Source organism: Capra hircus, chromosome 4 (genome assembly GCF_001704415.2).
Source record: "Capra hircus breed San Clemente chromosome 4, ASM170441v1, whole genome shotgun sequence".
Taxonomy (NCBI): Eukaryota; Metazoa; Chordata; class Mammalia; order Artiodactyla; family Bovidae; genus Capra; species Capra hircus.
In genome coordinates this window covers 32,123,256-32,139,557 of record NC_030811.1, presented here as the reverse complement: position 1 = coordinate 32,139,557, position 16,302 = coordinate 32,123,256, and the positions used below count along the sequence as shown (strand labels likewise).

Here is a 16,302-nt window from a genome sequence, read left to right as displayed (position 1 = left end):
CACGTGGGCCTTAGGAAGCATCACTATGAACAAAGCTAGTGAAGGTGATGGAATTCCAGTGGAGCTATTTCAAATCGTAAAGGATGACGCTGTGAAAGTGCTGCACTCAATATGTCAGCAAATTTGGAAAACTCACCAATGGCCACAGGATTGGAAAAGGTCAGTTTTCATTCCAATTCCAAAGAAAAGCGATGCCAAAGAATGTTCAAACTACTGCACAATTGCACTCATCTCACACGCTAGTAAAGTAATGCTCAAAATTCTCCAAGCCAGGCTTCAGCAATACTTGAACCGTGAACTTCCAGATGTTCAAGCTGGTTTTAGAAAAGGCAGGGGAACCAGAGATCAAATTGCCAACATTTGCTGGATCATCAAAAAAGCAAGAGAGTTCCAGAAAAACATTTATTTCTCCTTTACTGACTATGCCAACGCCTTTGACTGTGTGGATCACAATAAACTGTGGAAAATTCTGAAAGAGATGGGAATACCAGACCACCTGACCTGCCTCTTGAAAAACCTGTATGCAGGTCAGGAAGCAACAGTTAGAACTGGACATGGAACAACAGACTGGTTCCAAATAGGAAAAGGAGTATGTCAAGGCTGTATACTGACACCCTGCTTATTTAATTTATATGCAGAGTACATCATGAGAAACACTGGGCTGGAAGAAGCACAAGCTGGAATCAAGATTGCCTGGAGAAATATCAATAACCTCAGATATGCAGATGACACCACCCTTAGGGCAGAAAGTGAAGAAGAACTAAAGAGCCTCTTGATGAAAGCGAAAGAGGAGAGCGAAAAAGTTGGCTTAAAGCTCAACATTTAGAAAACAAAGATCATGGCATCTGGCCCCATCACTTCATGGGAAATAGATGGGGAAAGAGTGGCTTTATTTTTTGGGCTCCAAAATCACTGCAGATGGTGACTGCAGCCATGAAATTAAAAGACGCTTACTCCTTGGAAGAAAGTTATGACCAACCTAGTTCAGTTCAGTTGCTCAGTCATGTCTGACTCTCTGCAACCCCATGAACCACAGCACGCCAGGCCTCCCTGTCCATTACCAACTCCCAGAGTTCACTTGAACCCATGTCCATTGACTCAGTGATGCCATCCAATCATCTCATCCTCTGTAGTCCCCTTTTCCTCCTGCCCTCAATCTTTCCCAGCATCAGGGTCTTTTCAAATGACCAACCTATACAGCATATGAAAAAACAGATGTTACTTTGTCAACAAAGGTCATCTGGTCAAGGCTATGGTTTTTCCAATAGTCATGTATGGATGTGACAGTTGGACTATAAAGAAAGCTGAGTGCCAAAGAATTGATGCTTTTGAACTGTGGTGTTGGAGAAGACTCTTGAGAGTCCCCTGGACTGCAAGGAGATCCAACCACTCCATTCTAAAGGAGATCAGTCCTGGGTTTTCATTGGCAGGACTGATGTTGAAGCTGAAACTCCAATACTTTGGCCACCTGAGGCAAAGAGCTGACTCATCTGAAAAGACCTTGATGCTGGGAAAGATTAGGGCAGGAGGAGAAGGGGACGACAGAGTATGAGATGGTGAGATGGCATCACTGATTCAACAGACATGAGTGTGAGTAAATTTCAGGAGTTGGTGATGGACAGGGAGGTCTGGCATGCTGTGGTTCATGGGGTCGCAAAGAGTCGGACACAACTGAGCAACTGAATTATATATGTGAAGGCTGTATATGTCACCCTGCTTATTTAACGTCTATGCAGAGTACATCATAGGAAATTCTGGATGAATAACAAGCTGGAATCCAGATTGCCAGGAGAAACATCAACAACCTCATACAGCAGATAATTCTACTCTAACGGCAGAAAGTAAAGAGGAACTAAAGAGCTTCTTGATGAAGGTGAAAGTGAAAAAGCTGGCCTGAAACTCAACATTCATGAATCTAAGATCATGGCATCTGGTCACATCACTTCATAGCAAACAGAAAAGTGGAAGCAGTGACAGATTTTATTTTCTTGGGCTCCAAAATCACTGCAGACGATAACTGTAACCATGAAATTAAGACGCTTGCTTCTCAGAAGAAAAGCTATGACAAATCTAAACACCATATTAAAAAGCAGAGACATTACTTTACCAACAAAGGTCCATCCAGTCAAAGCTATGATTTTTCCAGTAGTCACATACAGATGTGACAGTTGGACAATAAAGAAGGCTGAAAGCCAAAGCACAGAAGCTTTCAAACTGTAGTGCTGGAGAAGACTCTTGAGAGTTCTTTGGACTGAAAGGAGATCAAACCAGCCAATCCTAAAGGAAATCAGTCCGGAATATTCACTGGAAGGACTGATGCTGAAACTGAAGCTCCAATACATTGGCCACCTGATGCGAAGATCTGACTCACTGGAAAAGACCCTAATGCTTGGGAAAGATTGAGTGCAGGAAGAGTAGAGGATGGCAGAGAATGAGACAGTTAAGATAGCATCACTGACTCGGGATATGAATCTGAGCAAACTCAGGGAGACAGTAAAGGACAGGGAAGCGTGTTGTGTTGCAGTTCATGGGGCTGCAAAGAATCAGAAATGACTTAGTGACCGAAGAACATAGGCACATAAAACAGCTAGAAAATATTGACAAGGAGAGTAACGAGGGACGTGTATGTGCTTAGTCGCTTAGTTGTATCTAACTCTTTGAGTGACCCATGGACTATAGCCCACCAGGCTCCTCTGTCCATGGAATTCTCCAGGCAAGAATACTGGAGTGGGTTGCCATGCCCTTCTCCAGGGGATCTTCCAATCCAGGGATCAAACCCAGGTCTCCCACAATACAGGCAGATTCTTTACCGTCTGCGTCACCAGTGAAGCCCAATGAGGGACTTAAAACTAATCAAACTGTATCATTGTTATAAAGCTATACTAACTAAAAATTCTATACACTGACAAGAAAATTAAAAAAAAAAAAGAATGTAGAAATGGAGCTAAGTACATCTGATAATGTGGTAAATTACTGGGATAGCATTTCAAATAGGTATGGAAAAATGAACGCTCAATAAGTAGCATTGTGGCCATTTGTATTATAAAAATGTAATACTAGATTTCTACGACTCTTGTTTTCCAAAGTCACTTCCAGAAAGATCAAAGATAATAGGTATAAAATAAAACAATAGATGTACTAGGAAAATGTGAGTATATATTCTTGTAATTCTGAACTAAGCCAGTATTAAATAAAAACTTGATACACTTGAAAGACTATCACATTTAACTACACAATATTAAAAACCTATGGGATGACCAAAAATATTTCTGTCAAAAAATAAAATGATGACTGCTGAAAAATATTGTACTATAAAATTACTATTCCTAAATAGTTCTCAGGTCACTAAAAAAAACAAATAATTCAATAGAAAAACGGTCTAAAGACAATAACAGCTAATTACAGAAGAAATATAAATGACCAACAGACTCAAAAAGACAACTTCTTCAGAAACTACAAATCAAACAATGCGGTTTTTTTTTTCACCAGTGAAATGGTCAAATGCAAAAAATACTTTAAACTCTAATGTTGATGTGACTAGACAGTTTCATAGTAACTGTTTTGGAAGACAATTCAGCAGTATCCGTTACTATTTTTTAATGCTCATGCTCTCTGACTTCATTTCTTAGAGTTTACTCTATAGAAATACCTGGAAAGGATACACAGAAATAATATTTGAATCTTCATTACAACACTGTTTTCAAAGGCAGAAGCTTGGAAAGTAAAAATACCCATGGTTTTGAGTTGAACTGTGTGTCTCCCTAAAAAAATACACTGATATACTAACCCTAACCCCTGTTTATCTGTGAACATGACCATATATCAAAAGAGATTTTTCAGGGCTGACACTAGTCCAATAACTGGTTTCCTTACAAAAAAAGAAGACAGAGAAACAGACAAGTAGAGAACAAAAAGAGAATCCTCTGATGATTACACAGGTAGAGACTAGAGTGATCAAAGTATAAGCCAAAGAATATAAAGAGTGGTCAGCAGATGCCGGAAGCTAGGAGATGGATGGAACAGATCCTCTCTCAGGGCTGCCAAAAGGAACCAATCCCGCCAACACCTTGACTTTGGACTTCTAGCCTCTAAAAATGTGAGAGATTAAATTTGTTTTTTAAGCCACACAGTTTGTGGTATCCTGTTACACAAGCCCTAGAAAACTGTCACAGAGGTTAGTAAGCTATAAGGAATACATGAAATATATGATGCAGCAACTAAAAGGGTGTAGCCAATATAAACGAGCATGGCAATATCTGAAAAATACCAAATGTAAGTGAAAAAGTTAACCTGCAGAATACCATTTTCTGGTAATTTATAAAGAAAGCATCTTTCTTCCCTTTAAACTCCTTACTGAAATTCATCAAATGCTGGTCAAGTCAAATATGGGCTAGACTGCATACCTCTTTATATTCACAGGCACTGACACCTTCACAGATCTACTTCCACTCCTAAGGCCTCGATAATAAACATTACACAAAGGATTCCAACAGCTCTAATCCTACAATTTCTACTATCGAGCCATTTCCACAAGGAGGTTCCGTTGTCATCTTGAATTCACTTTCTGATTCACTCAGTGTATTCCTACATGCAGCCACTACCAGTCAGTCCAGGATCGCTGCCCATGAAATCTATTTCCATTCCAAAGCTTTGGAATCAGAAACCCCATCGTGACAAAGTAGGAAAAATCACTGTGAGTGATAGGTGGTATCTGCCATGAGAACTAAGGCCAAGTATTTACTCATCCTTTTTCTGTTCTAGATGTCACTACAATTCAGGTTCCTTAGCCAGGCCAGGTCTGGTCTGCTAAGATAATGAATAAGAAAATATTTAGTAAACGTTAACGCTCAGGAACTTCCCTGGTGGCTAAGCAGTAAAGAATACACTTGCAATGTAAGAGACACGGGTTTGATGCCTGGGTTGGGAAGATCCCCTGGAGAAGGAAATGGCAACTCACTCCACTATTCTTTCCTGTGAGATCCCAAGGATATAGGAGCCCGGCAGGCTACAATCCATGGGATCCCAAGAGTCAGACAAGACTTAGCGACTAAATCACAACCAGGAAGTATTACTCAAGTATTCTTAGTATGAATAAGAATTTTCAGTTTTTCCCATTTCGAGATACTTCCTTTCTTGACATTGAGTCAAAATCTTTGTGACTTCTTCCTTTATATGTTCAGTTATGTGTTCAGTCGCTCAGTCGTGTCCGACTCTTTGTGGCCCCATGGACTGTAGCCCTCCAGGCTCCTCTGTCCATGGAACATCCCAGGCAAGAATACTGGAGCAAGTTGCCACTTCCTCCTCCAGGGGACCTTCCCGACCCAAGGATCAATCCCACATCTCTTCCGTCTCCTGCACTGGCAGGCGGATTCCTTGGGACTGTGCCACCTGGGGAGCATGACTTCTCCCTACTTAGGGACTAAAGCTCAATCCCTAGGTCTAACATTCAAGGTCTTCTCTAAAATCTGGCTGCAATCTATCCTTCAAACTTATCATTCAGTATCTCCTCAAGCAAATACCATTCTCAATTCAAGCCAAGCCAGTCTATTCAGTATTTTCAAATACTCCCTGCAAATTTTCTACTCCATAGTTGCTCACATTTCCCTACACTTGAACTGAGTGGCTTCCTGTACTGACATAAATTCTACAGGCCACTCAAGACATCATGCTCAAGCCCCACAATGATGTATTAAAACTCACAGTGATATACCTACTTCTTCTAACATTCAAAACTTTACACTGGCTTGCAAAACTATCTTTAGGTGCATAATTTTTGTCTTCCCTGACTACTTAGTAAAGAACTAAGAGGTAAGGACTACATCTTCCTTACCCTTTTCATGTGTTCCAAGTACTGAGGCAAGTCCTTGATTCTTGATTATGATGCTATTTTATTAATAAAAATAGAGGAAATCATTTGATTAGCTTCATGCACTGCATACAAATCAATCAGCTCCTTTACTACTATGAAATTTCTTAGGTATTTCAGTACAGAGAGAGAATTCCACTTAAATTTATTTTGGAACCAAACAAATGATAAACAACCTCACTTCTACTTTAACACTTAAAAATACTAGATACTTTTAGCTTCTCCAAGTTTAACATAAAAGTTTTAACTTTAAAACACTTCATTGTCCTAAAGTTACTGTGTATCTGTTTGATGGTAATTTTTTTAAGGCATTTTATTTTCCCAGATGTCTTCTGTGTTTCTCTTTGTTTCAATTTACCTGGTCTTTAATGAGTACTCCTTTTACAGAGATAGATTTCTATAGCAATCTTCAGGTCAAGTAAAAAATAAGTTAAAAAGCAAAATCACCATGGCAGACAAACTGAGGAGCCAAGGACACTGAAAACAATTAAACTATTATAACAGATAGTCATACCATATTGAAATATGAAGTTACTCCAAAACTTTCATTGGATTCTATTTTCTAAAGAGAACTTTTTTAGATCCACCTCCTCCACATCACACCAGTTATTTGGTCTCTTAAAGAAAACAAAAGTCATAAATTCCTTTATAACACATCATAAAGTGAAACTGGTGTTTTCTAATAATTTTACTCTCTTATATTAACACTATAATGATGTAACCCTCTATTACTTCCAAGACGACTGATGTAGATACAATAAATAAAAACAGAATACATTTTTGTTACACTAGATTTATGAATATAGTCAAATACTCCAAACATTTTCTAATTAGTAAACAACATTTAACACTTAAAAAATAGCAGATCATTCAGTCACATGGCAGTAAGAATTTTATTTATGTTAGCAATATATATTAGTCTGGACAAGACTGTATGAACTTGTTTTGCTTCTAGAATCTTTACAGTGATATTAATAATGCTGAGTTCTAATCTGTTAGATCAAAGCTATGACTCTCAGAATATTTACAGTGAAACTGAACTCTTACCTGCTCTTATAAACCTCAACTTTTAGTCTCCCTAAAATAACCAAGTCAGTTCACTATAACTATTGCGTCTAACACTTAAAAACTAAAAACTGAAAGAAAAAAAAGCAAATTATTTTTAACCTTAGATAATAAGCAATAAAGGGTAATATCAAACTATCATATCACTAATACAGTGTCATGTAAGTAATAAGGTTCTAGATGGAATTGGTTGACAAAATATTGGAATTGGTAACTCCATCTTAATTAAAAGGCATACTTATACTAATATAAAAATACCTTGCACTTAAAATTAATAATAATAATTCAAAGTTAAGAGCTGATTATTCCATTACTAATGCTGATTAATTCTGTTAACCCTGGTCTTTCTGAGGTAAAATGCCTATTAAATTGTGATGCTAAAGAAAAAGTGAGTTAGAAATGGGAATCTGCAATGAAATGGATGATCTACCTTGCACTTAGATATATATTATCTTTGTCTCCACTGTGCAAAACAGAAATATGCCAAGGTTAACAGAAGGGCTGATCTTTCTCTGCTAGAGTCCCTGGCAACTAGAACATTTAGAGTGGTAGAACATTAAAGGTGGAAAGACTGTGGTGTGTTCTGTCCAACCACTCAGTTTCAGATCAGGAAAGTGGTCAGAAAAGTTAGGAAGATGGAGATTCTTGTTCACATTCATAATTAATCAGTGGCAGAGTGTGGACTAAAACCCAGGGACTCCTCTTATACAAGTATCCCCTCTTCCCTTTCGGGTCAGCAACCAGAAGGGCTAAGGTTACCCAGAAATTCGCCAAATAGATTTGTTCCAGCTGCTGCTTAACTCTTATTTACATACTCTATAATGTACTGACTTTCAGCCAAAATGTTAGTATTAACTTACCTAAATCAAAACAAAAGTAATATACAGTTCAAGATTTTACTTTAAAACTGCCCTGCCAGTAACAAGAAATCTAAACCAAGTAGTCAACAGTATTAATGACAACATTCTTTCACATGCTTCTCTAAACTCCCAAAACACTTTACAAGTGGCAGGCATTCTAACTGCTTTACACACATCATTGAAATCTCTGATAATCGTTGGCTAAGTTCATTTTACAAATATAGACACCAAGGCTTATACTTGTGAAGAAGTCTGCCTATACTACAGAGCTAAGATAAACCCAGATCTGCTGGATTCTTCTAAATCTCCTGTGCTTACACCCTATCCTGTATGAAATTCACTTTTGTATTCACCTTTTTTTCCTCTTCATTAGCTTAGGTTGTCTTCCTGTCTTTGTCTCTTCCAAATCCAAATCCCATGAATTTTAACCTTTTCCCTCCTAACATAAAACTCAAGGTGAAATATAGTCCCAGAACTAACTTCCCTCCAGGACTGCCTCAATTTAGGCCTTCATCATGACAAGATCTCTCTAGGCACCTCTCCCTCTAAACCTATTTACAAATTTAGAACAGAAACAAAGTTAACTGTTGGACAGCTACTGCTACCAACCATACTAGTTAAGCAGAAGAATTAAACCGCTTTATTCTCCTAATAAATGAAGACCAAAGTCCAGATACCATGCGCATTAGAAACTGAAGGTTTTAACAACCTGATCAAGCAATGAGAAATACTGAATGAACTAAGGAGTATACAAGCTAACTATTTTAATTTTGCAATCAAGAAGTATGCAGTGATCTATATGCTGGTTATTATCAAAATTATGTAAGACTATAGATGTAAAGTCTAATCTCACAGAATTACATACAGGGTGAGGAAAAAAAACACAAAAATTAAAAGACTATAGTAAGCAAGTTAAAGCAAGTGCTAAGGAACTAAAAATAAATACATAAATAAACATTAAAATTAGTTAATTAAAATTTCTTAAATATCACTAAACCTTGAAAACAAACCAAGTGAATATGCAGGGAATGGAAGCAGTCAATAACATTTCTAACCCCAATCCAAATGGGAGATGGTTGCTGAGAGATAGTATAGGTTTTGTTTTTTCCCCAGTTCTTAATATCGTCCTTGAATAAGGAACATATATACATATTTACCTCTTCTTGGCAAGATGGCTATACTCTTTATAGAAAATAATGAATCACATGACATGAAAGGCAAAAGAACTAACAAAACAAGACCTAATGATCTTGTGTTTAACCCTTCTTAATTGTTCTAAGAAAATACTAACACCAGCTAGTATTTGAACTGCACCAGAACTATTAACTTTATGTAAAAGTATATGAACATATATTTATATATTTACATATAGCTTTAAATGAAACCTCAGCTTTCTCAAAATCTATTTTTAAAAACTGTGGTAAAACTACAGATTTACTGAAGAGTCACATCCTCCATGAAAACAATCACCAACTTAGAGTTTCACTAACATCTAGGCATATTTACACAGTGACATACGCATGTTTCTACATACTTTTTCTGCTGATTGTTTCATACGTGCCTCTTCCCCAGTTTCCTCCTCTCATGCCCTCTAAGGGGGATGAAATTCTATTGGGAGTCTTTTTGTCCTTGACCCCACCAGCACTGGTTTAATTCATACCCTCATCATATTTCATGGAGCTTACTGTAAACATGTATCTGACCTCCTTTGCCTCCAATCCTTCTATAGTGACTCCACCTTCCTCCTCGAACTTTAAAAGTCCAATCTGATCTTGTGGTATACCACTAATCAGTGCAATACTTCCTCAACTGCATCTCTCTTACATCCACATCTATGAAATATGTATTGTTATTTTAAGGGGATAGAGAAATGGCATCCTGAAAGAGCTCAACTTAATCATAACTCAGAGAATATGGGCCAAAAATTGAGGGAAAACCTATTAACATTTCCAACGTGCTTCAGGATCACCCCATTAGAAAACTGTGAATTTCAGCAGTGATTCTCAAACTGTGATGTAACTTAGTCTCTATTAAGCTTGCTAAAAACAGAAATGCCCAAGTTCCACCTCAGACCAACGAATCTGAATATTATTTAGGAATCTGACCTAGCCATACACATGTGTAATAATCTCCCAATGATTCCAACGCATATGTAAACCTGAGAACCGTACCTGCTCCATAACATACTATCAGTAGGTCCCCTGACTTCCCAAGCTGTTTCATACTTCTCACAACCTGGGGGGAGCAGCTGACCCTCCGAATTTCTAGATATGAAGGACTGACTGACAGGGACTTGAGCATTCAATGACGATTATACTTTCTAGTCTTAAATATTCAAGTACTGACCATTCTAAAATGCTTGTACTCATCCTCTCTTGTGATCTCCTAAACCTTTATAAAAATAACAACATCCACACATTTATGCACAGTCCTTCTGATACACACAACCACCCAATGAGATGTACCCCTATTCTAGAAATGAGAAAACCAATTCTAGGACAGGGGGCTTAAGAAACTTATCCAAATTGACATTACGAATTTAAACCCCGGACTGCTGATTACAAATCCAGGATATTTTCCACTGTAACATGCAGTGTCTTACCAGTCACTGTGAAGTACTGATATTCTTAGCAGTTTACAGATTAGTTTTTTTCTCTAGATTCAGTAAGCTCCCTGAGGGGACACATCAACTCTGATTTTGACCTCGACAATTAGCTGTGTGTGTGTGATAGTTGCTTAGTCGTGTCTGACTCTTTGCAACCCCATAGACTGTAGCCACCAGGCCCCTCTGTCCATAGGGCTCTCTAGGCAAGAACACTGGAGTGGGTTGCCATTTCCTTCTCCAAAAGGAACTATAGAAAGAAAGTGAAGTCACCCAGTTGTGTCCTACTCTTTGCTACTCAATACTAATTTGCTGAGTGAAAGAAGGAAGGAAACTCCTTGAGAGCTATGACTATAACTATTCCAGCTTCATTTTCTTGATAATTCTTAGAGCTCTGAATGCACTTCTTGCTTAACAAATTTGGTCTGACCTGTAAATCTCATTGCATGATTTTTTTTTTAATGAGATAAAATATTTCAATAATGTACAAAATACTGCATGGTCAGCAAAGGGGGGGGGGAGGGGAACTGTTCCAGAAATTAAGATCTCATTCTTTACTGTCTAATAATTGGAGACTTCAAATATTAATCTTTGCAACCATTTCATACAAGAGCAGGTAACTCCAACAGTGTGGTTCTAAATGACAGAAATCCATTCTTTATCTATCGCTGTATTCTTACATGTCTGTCATTTCTTTGACACCAGTAAACATTATAGGAAATGCAGAGCAATTAGTCAGTATGCTTGTGTATAAATGTAATGTCCCTCCCTGCCTAATGTGTCTGGTATGTAACACATAGTACAACTACTTCCTTTTCTGAGACAGATTATATAACATAAGTAGTGTACCAGGAAATTTTTTTAAAAAACTTTTCATTTGCAGATAATGTCACATTCAAATGGCTGGAGATTTTCCTAAATTGAAAATATGCACAAATTAGGGCTGCTTTAAGAATCTTACACCTTAATTGTATCAGCTTCTGGTGAAAAAAAAAAGTGATTATTTCTTTAACACTACTTTTAAATAAATAACAAGTAAGAAAAAAACTTCCAAAACAACATGATGTAGTGGAAAGTACAACACAACAGGCATCAGGAGTCCTGCTTTTCTAGTTCCGGTTACATTACTAAATTGCTGTGAGACAGAGGGCTCACCGGCTCAGTTATCTTGTTTGTTTAAAAAGTGTGTGGGGAGAGTGAAGAGGGGGCTTGACTGTCTTCAAAGCTGTTTCCCAAATCCTGATTCTAAGGCACCTCTTTTATTCTAATCAGGTCTAACTTTTGAAATGTGAAACACATCTGCACGTAAGGTAATGATTCAATCTCCTACCAGGTGGAACAGGATACAAAGGGTAAACTCCTAGAAAGTTAACAATTAATCTAGTAACTTCCCAGAACTTGTCTAATCCTAACTTCTTAAACAAGCAGGTGCAGTCTGGGTGACACATTTAACATTAGAAGGAAAGCTGTAAAAGGTACAGCTCTGTTTACATTTCCCTCGGTGGTTCCGGGGTGCCAGTGGCACAGACTCTGCAGGTGTTAACCAGTAAAGTGGGGAGAAAGGGAACTGAACAGCGTTTCAACAATCTCAACCACAGCTCAACTCGGCCACCCCAGTAAGATGCAGGCTAACAAGGCCTACCCCACAGAGCACAACCTCCCCACCCCCAGAAGCGCCAGCAGCCAATGTAATGAATGCTTCCGTCAACAACACATTCCCCTTCCCACAGCAGAGCTGCTGGCTCCAACCAGCCATCTGGAGTTGGAACAGGCCGCACAGCACCGACCTAAGACCCATTCTCAGATCCCAAAAGGCCAAGAACTGCTGGAGATCGCGGTTCCCCTGAGCTTGGTTCTGGGAGAGCAGCATCTCCGACCAATGCAAACAAACAACAACAACAAAAACAGTGGAGAGGAGAGAAACCAGGCCTGAGCGAGACTGCTGGAGAAATAAACCTCGTTTCTCTGCAGTGGGGAGCAGCAGCATTACCTGCTCCCCGTTCTAAACCGATGGACTCGACTTCATTCCTTCCTGAGATCCTCAAGGGAGAATAAAAGACGACCTTACGGCCCGATTCATTCATATCTGAGTTTCGGTCCCGGACCCACACCCACTCCTGAAACCAATGGCATTGTGAAGGAAAGTACCCCCACATCGGGGTCGTAGGAGGAGAAGCGAGAGCCAGTCCAGGAGCCCAGTTACTACGATCAAGCAGCTCCTATAAAAAGATCCCCGCGAGGCCTGACAGTAAAGTCTGAACCAGCAGCAGAGGCACGGACCCGGGTCCAAGCGAGCAGGGCTCCAGAACAGGCCTGCGGACCTGACACTTCCCTGCTCCCCGGGCAGGTCCGAGAGGCGGCCTCCGGCCCGCACTGCCCGCACCCAGGGAGCCAGGTCAGAGAAAGGCCTGGCCAGCAGTCCGATTCTCCCGGCGCCGCTCCCGCCTCCTTCCCCACTCCCACCTCCCGGCGCTCCCTCCCGGGCCCGGGAGGCTAAGGTCGGGGGCGGCGATGCGGGTCTCAGCCACTGACCACACATTTCTTGCCGAGGAAGGTGAAGAGGGACTCGTTCTCCTGCGGGGTGAGCAGCAGGGACCCCACGTTGGTGACCCTCCGCGGCGGCGGCGGCTGCTGCTGGCCGGAGCTCATGGTTTCGCCGGCGGGGTAGGGAGGCCAGGGCCGTCTCCTCCGGCGAGTGGGCGAGCGCTCGTTCCCCTTCTGGGTGACAGGGGCGGGAGGAGGGGAATCAGAGGCGTAGCATCTCGCAGCTCCTCCGGCGCAGGGAGGAGGCCACGGAAGGAGGAGCCGACGGCGGGCCGCTGTGAGAAAGGGAAGCTCCCCGTTCCCGCCGGGGTAGGCTCTGGCCGGATGGTCGTTGTCCTCGCACTCCGGCGACTGCGCTAAACTCCCAACTCCTCCCCCAACCTTCCTTCGACGGCAGTGGCGGCGGCGGCGGCGGCGGCGGCGGCGGCAACGGCCTCACAATCCAACATGGCAGCGGGGTACGGGCGAGACCACAGGACGCGAGACGCGGGGGAGGGCGCCGGAAACGCGCGGCTGCGGGCCGGGCCCGGGAGGAACCCCACCTCCCCACGCCGCGCCTGGCTTCGCCTAGCCGGCCCGAGGCCACGCCCACTTCCGGCTGAGGCGCGGGCTACGGGCGCTCTGCGGTCTGACGCGGGGTTGTGGGTCCGTCGCAGCCTTTGGCGTCCGAACTGGTTCCTCGGATAGTCGTCTTCTACAGAGGCTTGAAGAGAGGAGGTGGCTCGTCTCCGCCAGCGAGCTGTCATCCCCTCTTCTGAGACGCACACCTTTGCGGAGCGTCAGTGCAGACCCAGGTCTCCGTCCCCGAAATAGCTTTTTTCTGAGACACGAGAAAAAAGATTTTCGAGCTCCTGTCAGAAAATTCTGGAAGCTGGAGACGGAAAATGAGAGAAGGGACGCCCTTCCCTGTGTTCCTCGCCGGTTCGCTCAGAGCCGCAGGTGCCTGCGGTTTCTCAGACATTGTCCCAACTTCAACAGTGGAAATGGATGAACAGGCCTCTGCCAGGATTGTGGAAGAGACCTTGCTGATGGACGTTCCTAAAAAGCAAAGGCACTTAGAAAAGGTTTCTACTGCCCGCTGGTATTTCTCAAAAGGATACATGTATTTGTAACATTGCAGTTTGGGTTCGTTTCTCTATGGGTCCTCCACACATTTCCCTGATGTTTTATGAATTGAAAAATATTTCTTTTTCCCCTCCTCGTGTTTTTCTTCTTCTCAAACACCAAAGGCCTTGTTTACTTTTTATCCAAAATGAATGTACCTATTTAGAGATGTCATCTCTAAATACATCTAACTTAATCCGAAATCTCAGGAATCTTTTAAAAATTTATATTCAATATTGGAAACGAGTAACTCCCTTTGTTCAGTAGGTTAAACACTATAGATAGCTGGCTTAAGACGAAGTTTGGTAATATGTAGATGATAATACACACTGCTCTGAATTATACATCTCCACTTTAAACAAATTAGCATTTATTGTATAATCGTTACTTACCATCGTGTTTGCTTATTTTTAAACAACATGTTAAACTGAAGACATCTATCCTTTGACAAATGAAAGCTGGTAAAACTATTTGATTTTAATATTTCTGAAAGCTCCCAGTACAAATCTTGGGTGTACTAAACAGATTGTTAAGCCATTATCAATACTCTTTTAAAAAATTATTAAAAAATGAAGGCTGCCTTAATGAAATTAACTGAGTGGAAATAAATCTAAAAGGAAAATGTAATCATAATTCTATGAGTGCTCACATAAAATATGGATATGTCAAAGTTACCTTGGTTTACAGTGTTAGGAAAAAAAGTGATTTTGAGAAAGCAGGCAGACTTTTTGTAAAATAATAAGGTTTGGAAAGTCAGTAGAAATATAAACAAGGAGTTGCCGTTGAACTTAACTAACAAACTTAGAAGCTGAATCAGTTTGTCTCGTATCAAAAGTGAGATTCCTATAAATTAAAGCCACAGTGACGGTGGAAAGCAGGATAAATTACTGAGAAGTAGAGAGTAGAGCCCTAATATTTTCAAACCTATGAACCAGGATAGTAACAAAAGTATAGGCTTCAGATAGTCCTAAATTGGAGTTCTTGTGCAGCCATTACAGCTTTAGGGACTTTGGCCAAGTTGCTATTCTGAGTTTGTTTCCTCATCCATAAAGTGAAAATAATTTTTATTTAATAAAGGTGTAGGATAAACATAATTAAACCTATTTCAGAGTGATAAAATTTACCAACATAGCATGTGTAAAGAACCTGATACAGAGTGGTTAGTCGAATACTATTTGTCCTCTCATTGATCATCGTTGCCTGTGGTCTGCTCTGCCTTCCCTTAGCTAAGGGAACTAGCACTGAGTTGAAGTGTGTATTTTTACCTTTGTTGTAGCTAGGCCTAATGCTTGGAAAACTGCCCTTCATATTTGGGACTCTGTGTAATTCTTCAAATACATAGTGGTGAATTTGGGACATAATTTCTTTGTTAGCAGAATTTCTAGTTAGGCTATATATTGTGCCACATAGGTTATATATGTCCCAATCAGCCGAAATTATAAAACTGTAAAAAACGATAAATCAAGAGACAGGATCATATTAGTTTCTAAATAATAAAAACTGAAGGATAGAAAATTTTATGCCTGCCTACCAGCTTCTAAAACTTGTAGATTATCAACCTTTTGAATATGGGAGAAAGAGATGTGGAAAAGGACTGTGAAAAGAGAAAATAGACAGGAGAGAATAAATGATTCCACAGTAGCTGTGAGTTGTGGAATCTATCCCATGGTGAGAACTGTGGGCTCTGATCTTTTCAGTCTCCTTAGCCTAGACTATTTATGTTTTAATAGTTTGTTTTTTTTTTCCTTTCAGAAAATTTTTGACATCTTATTTCTAAATTATTTTTCTATTAGCCCTTCTTTTTTTCCTTAGAAATGAGAATGGTAGATTATAATGACGATAGGCTTTTGTCTCAAGCCCAAAACATTTCTTCAGCTTTTCTTCCTAATTATAAGTATGTTTTGTCAACAAAATTGCAATTTAAGTATTTTCTACCCTTGCATTGTTATTTTTGCTTGCCTCTAGGCTTTTTCCAACTCTTTGTTCTTAAAATGTGAGATACATAAGGGTGAACACTGCATTGGAAATAGGACTTCCTTATTCTCATGAACAGGTGAACAAGCAATATTTGAATTTTCCTCCTTTAGCATGCATACAAGGATTCTGTTTTACCATGTTCACCCTCAGACCAAGCAGTACCAGCTATATTTGTTTCAACAGTTTTAGCAAGTCCCCTTCTTTTCATTCTTGATAATGTATCCTCTTTTTGGCAGAACACAAGACACCTTTCTCTCTGTTTTATTTGGCAAGTTATTTTCTTA

The 16,302-nt window shown here is 40.2% G+C and overlaps 1 protein-coding gene across 1 annotated transcript in view; it reads right to left on the bottom strand.

The window, feature by feature from the left end:
- The window catches only part of WASL (Wiskott-Aldrich syndrome like), an 84,207-nt gene extending 70,810 nt beyond the window's left edge, over nucleotides 1-13,397 (bottom strand). The window contains exon 1 of the mRNA XM_018046976.1: nucleotides 12,926-13,397. Coding sequence (XP_017902465.1) covers nucleotides 12,926-13,042 — 117 coding nt within the window. The 5' untranslated portion in view covers nucleotides 13,043-13,397. The remainder of the gene's footprint in view (nucleotides 1-12,925) is intronic.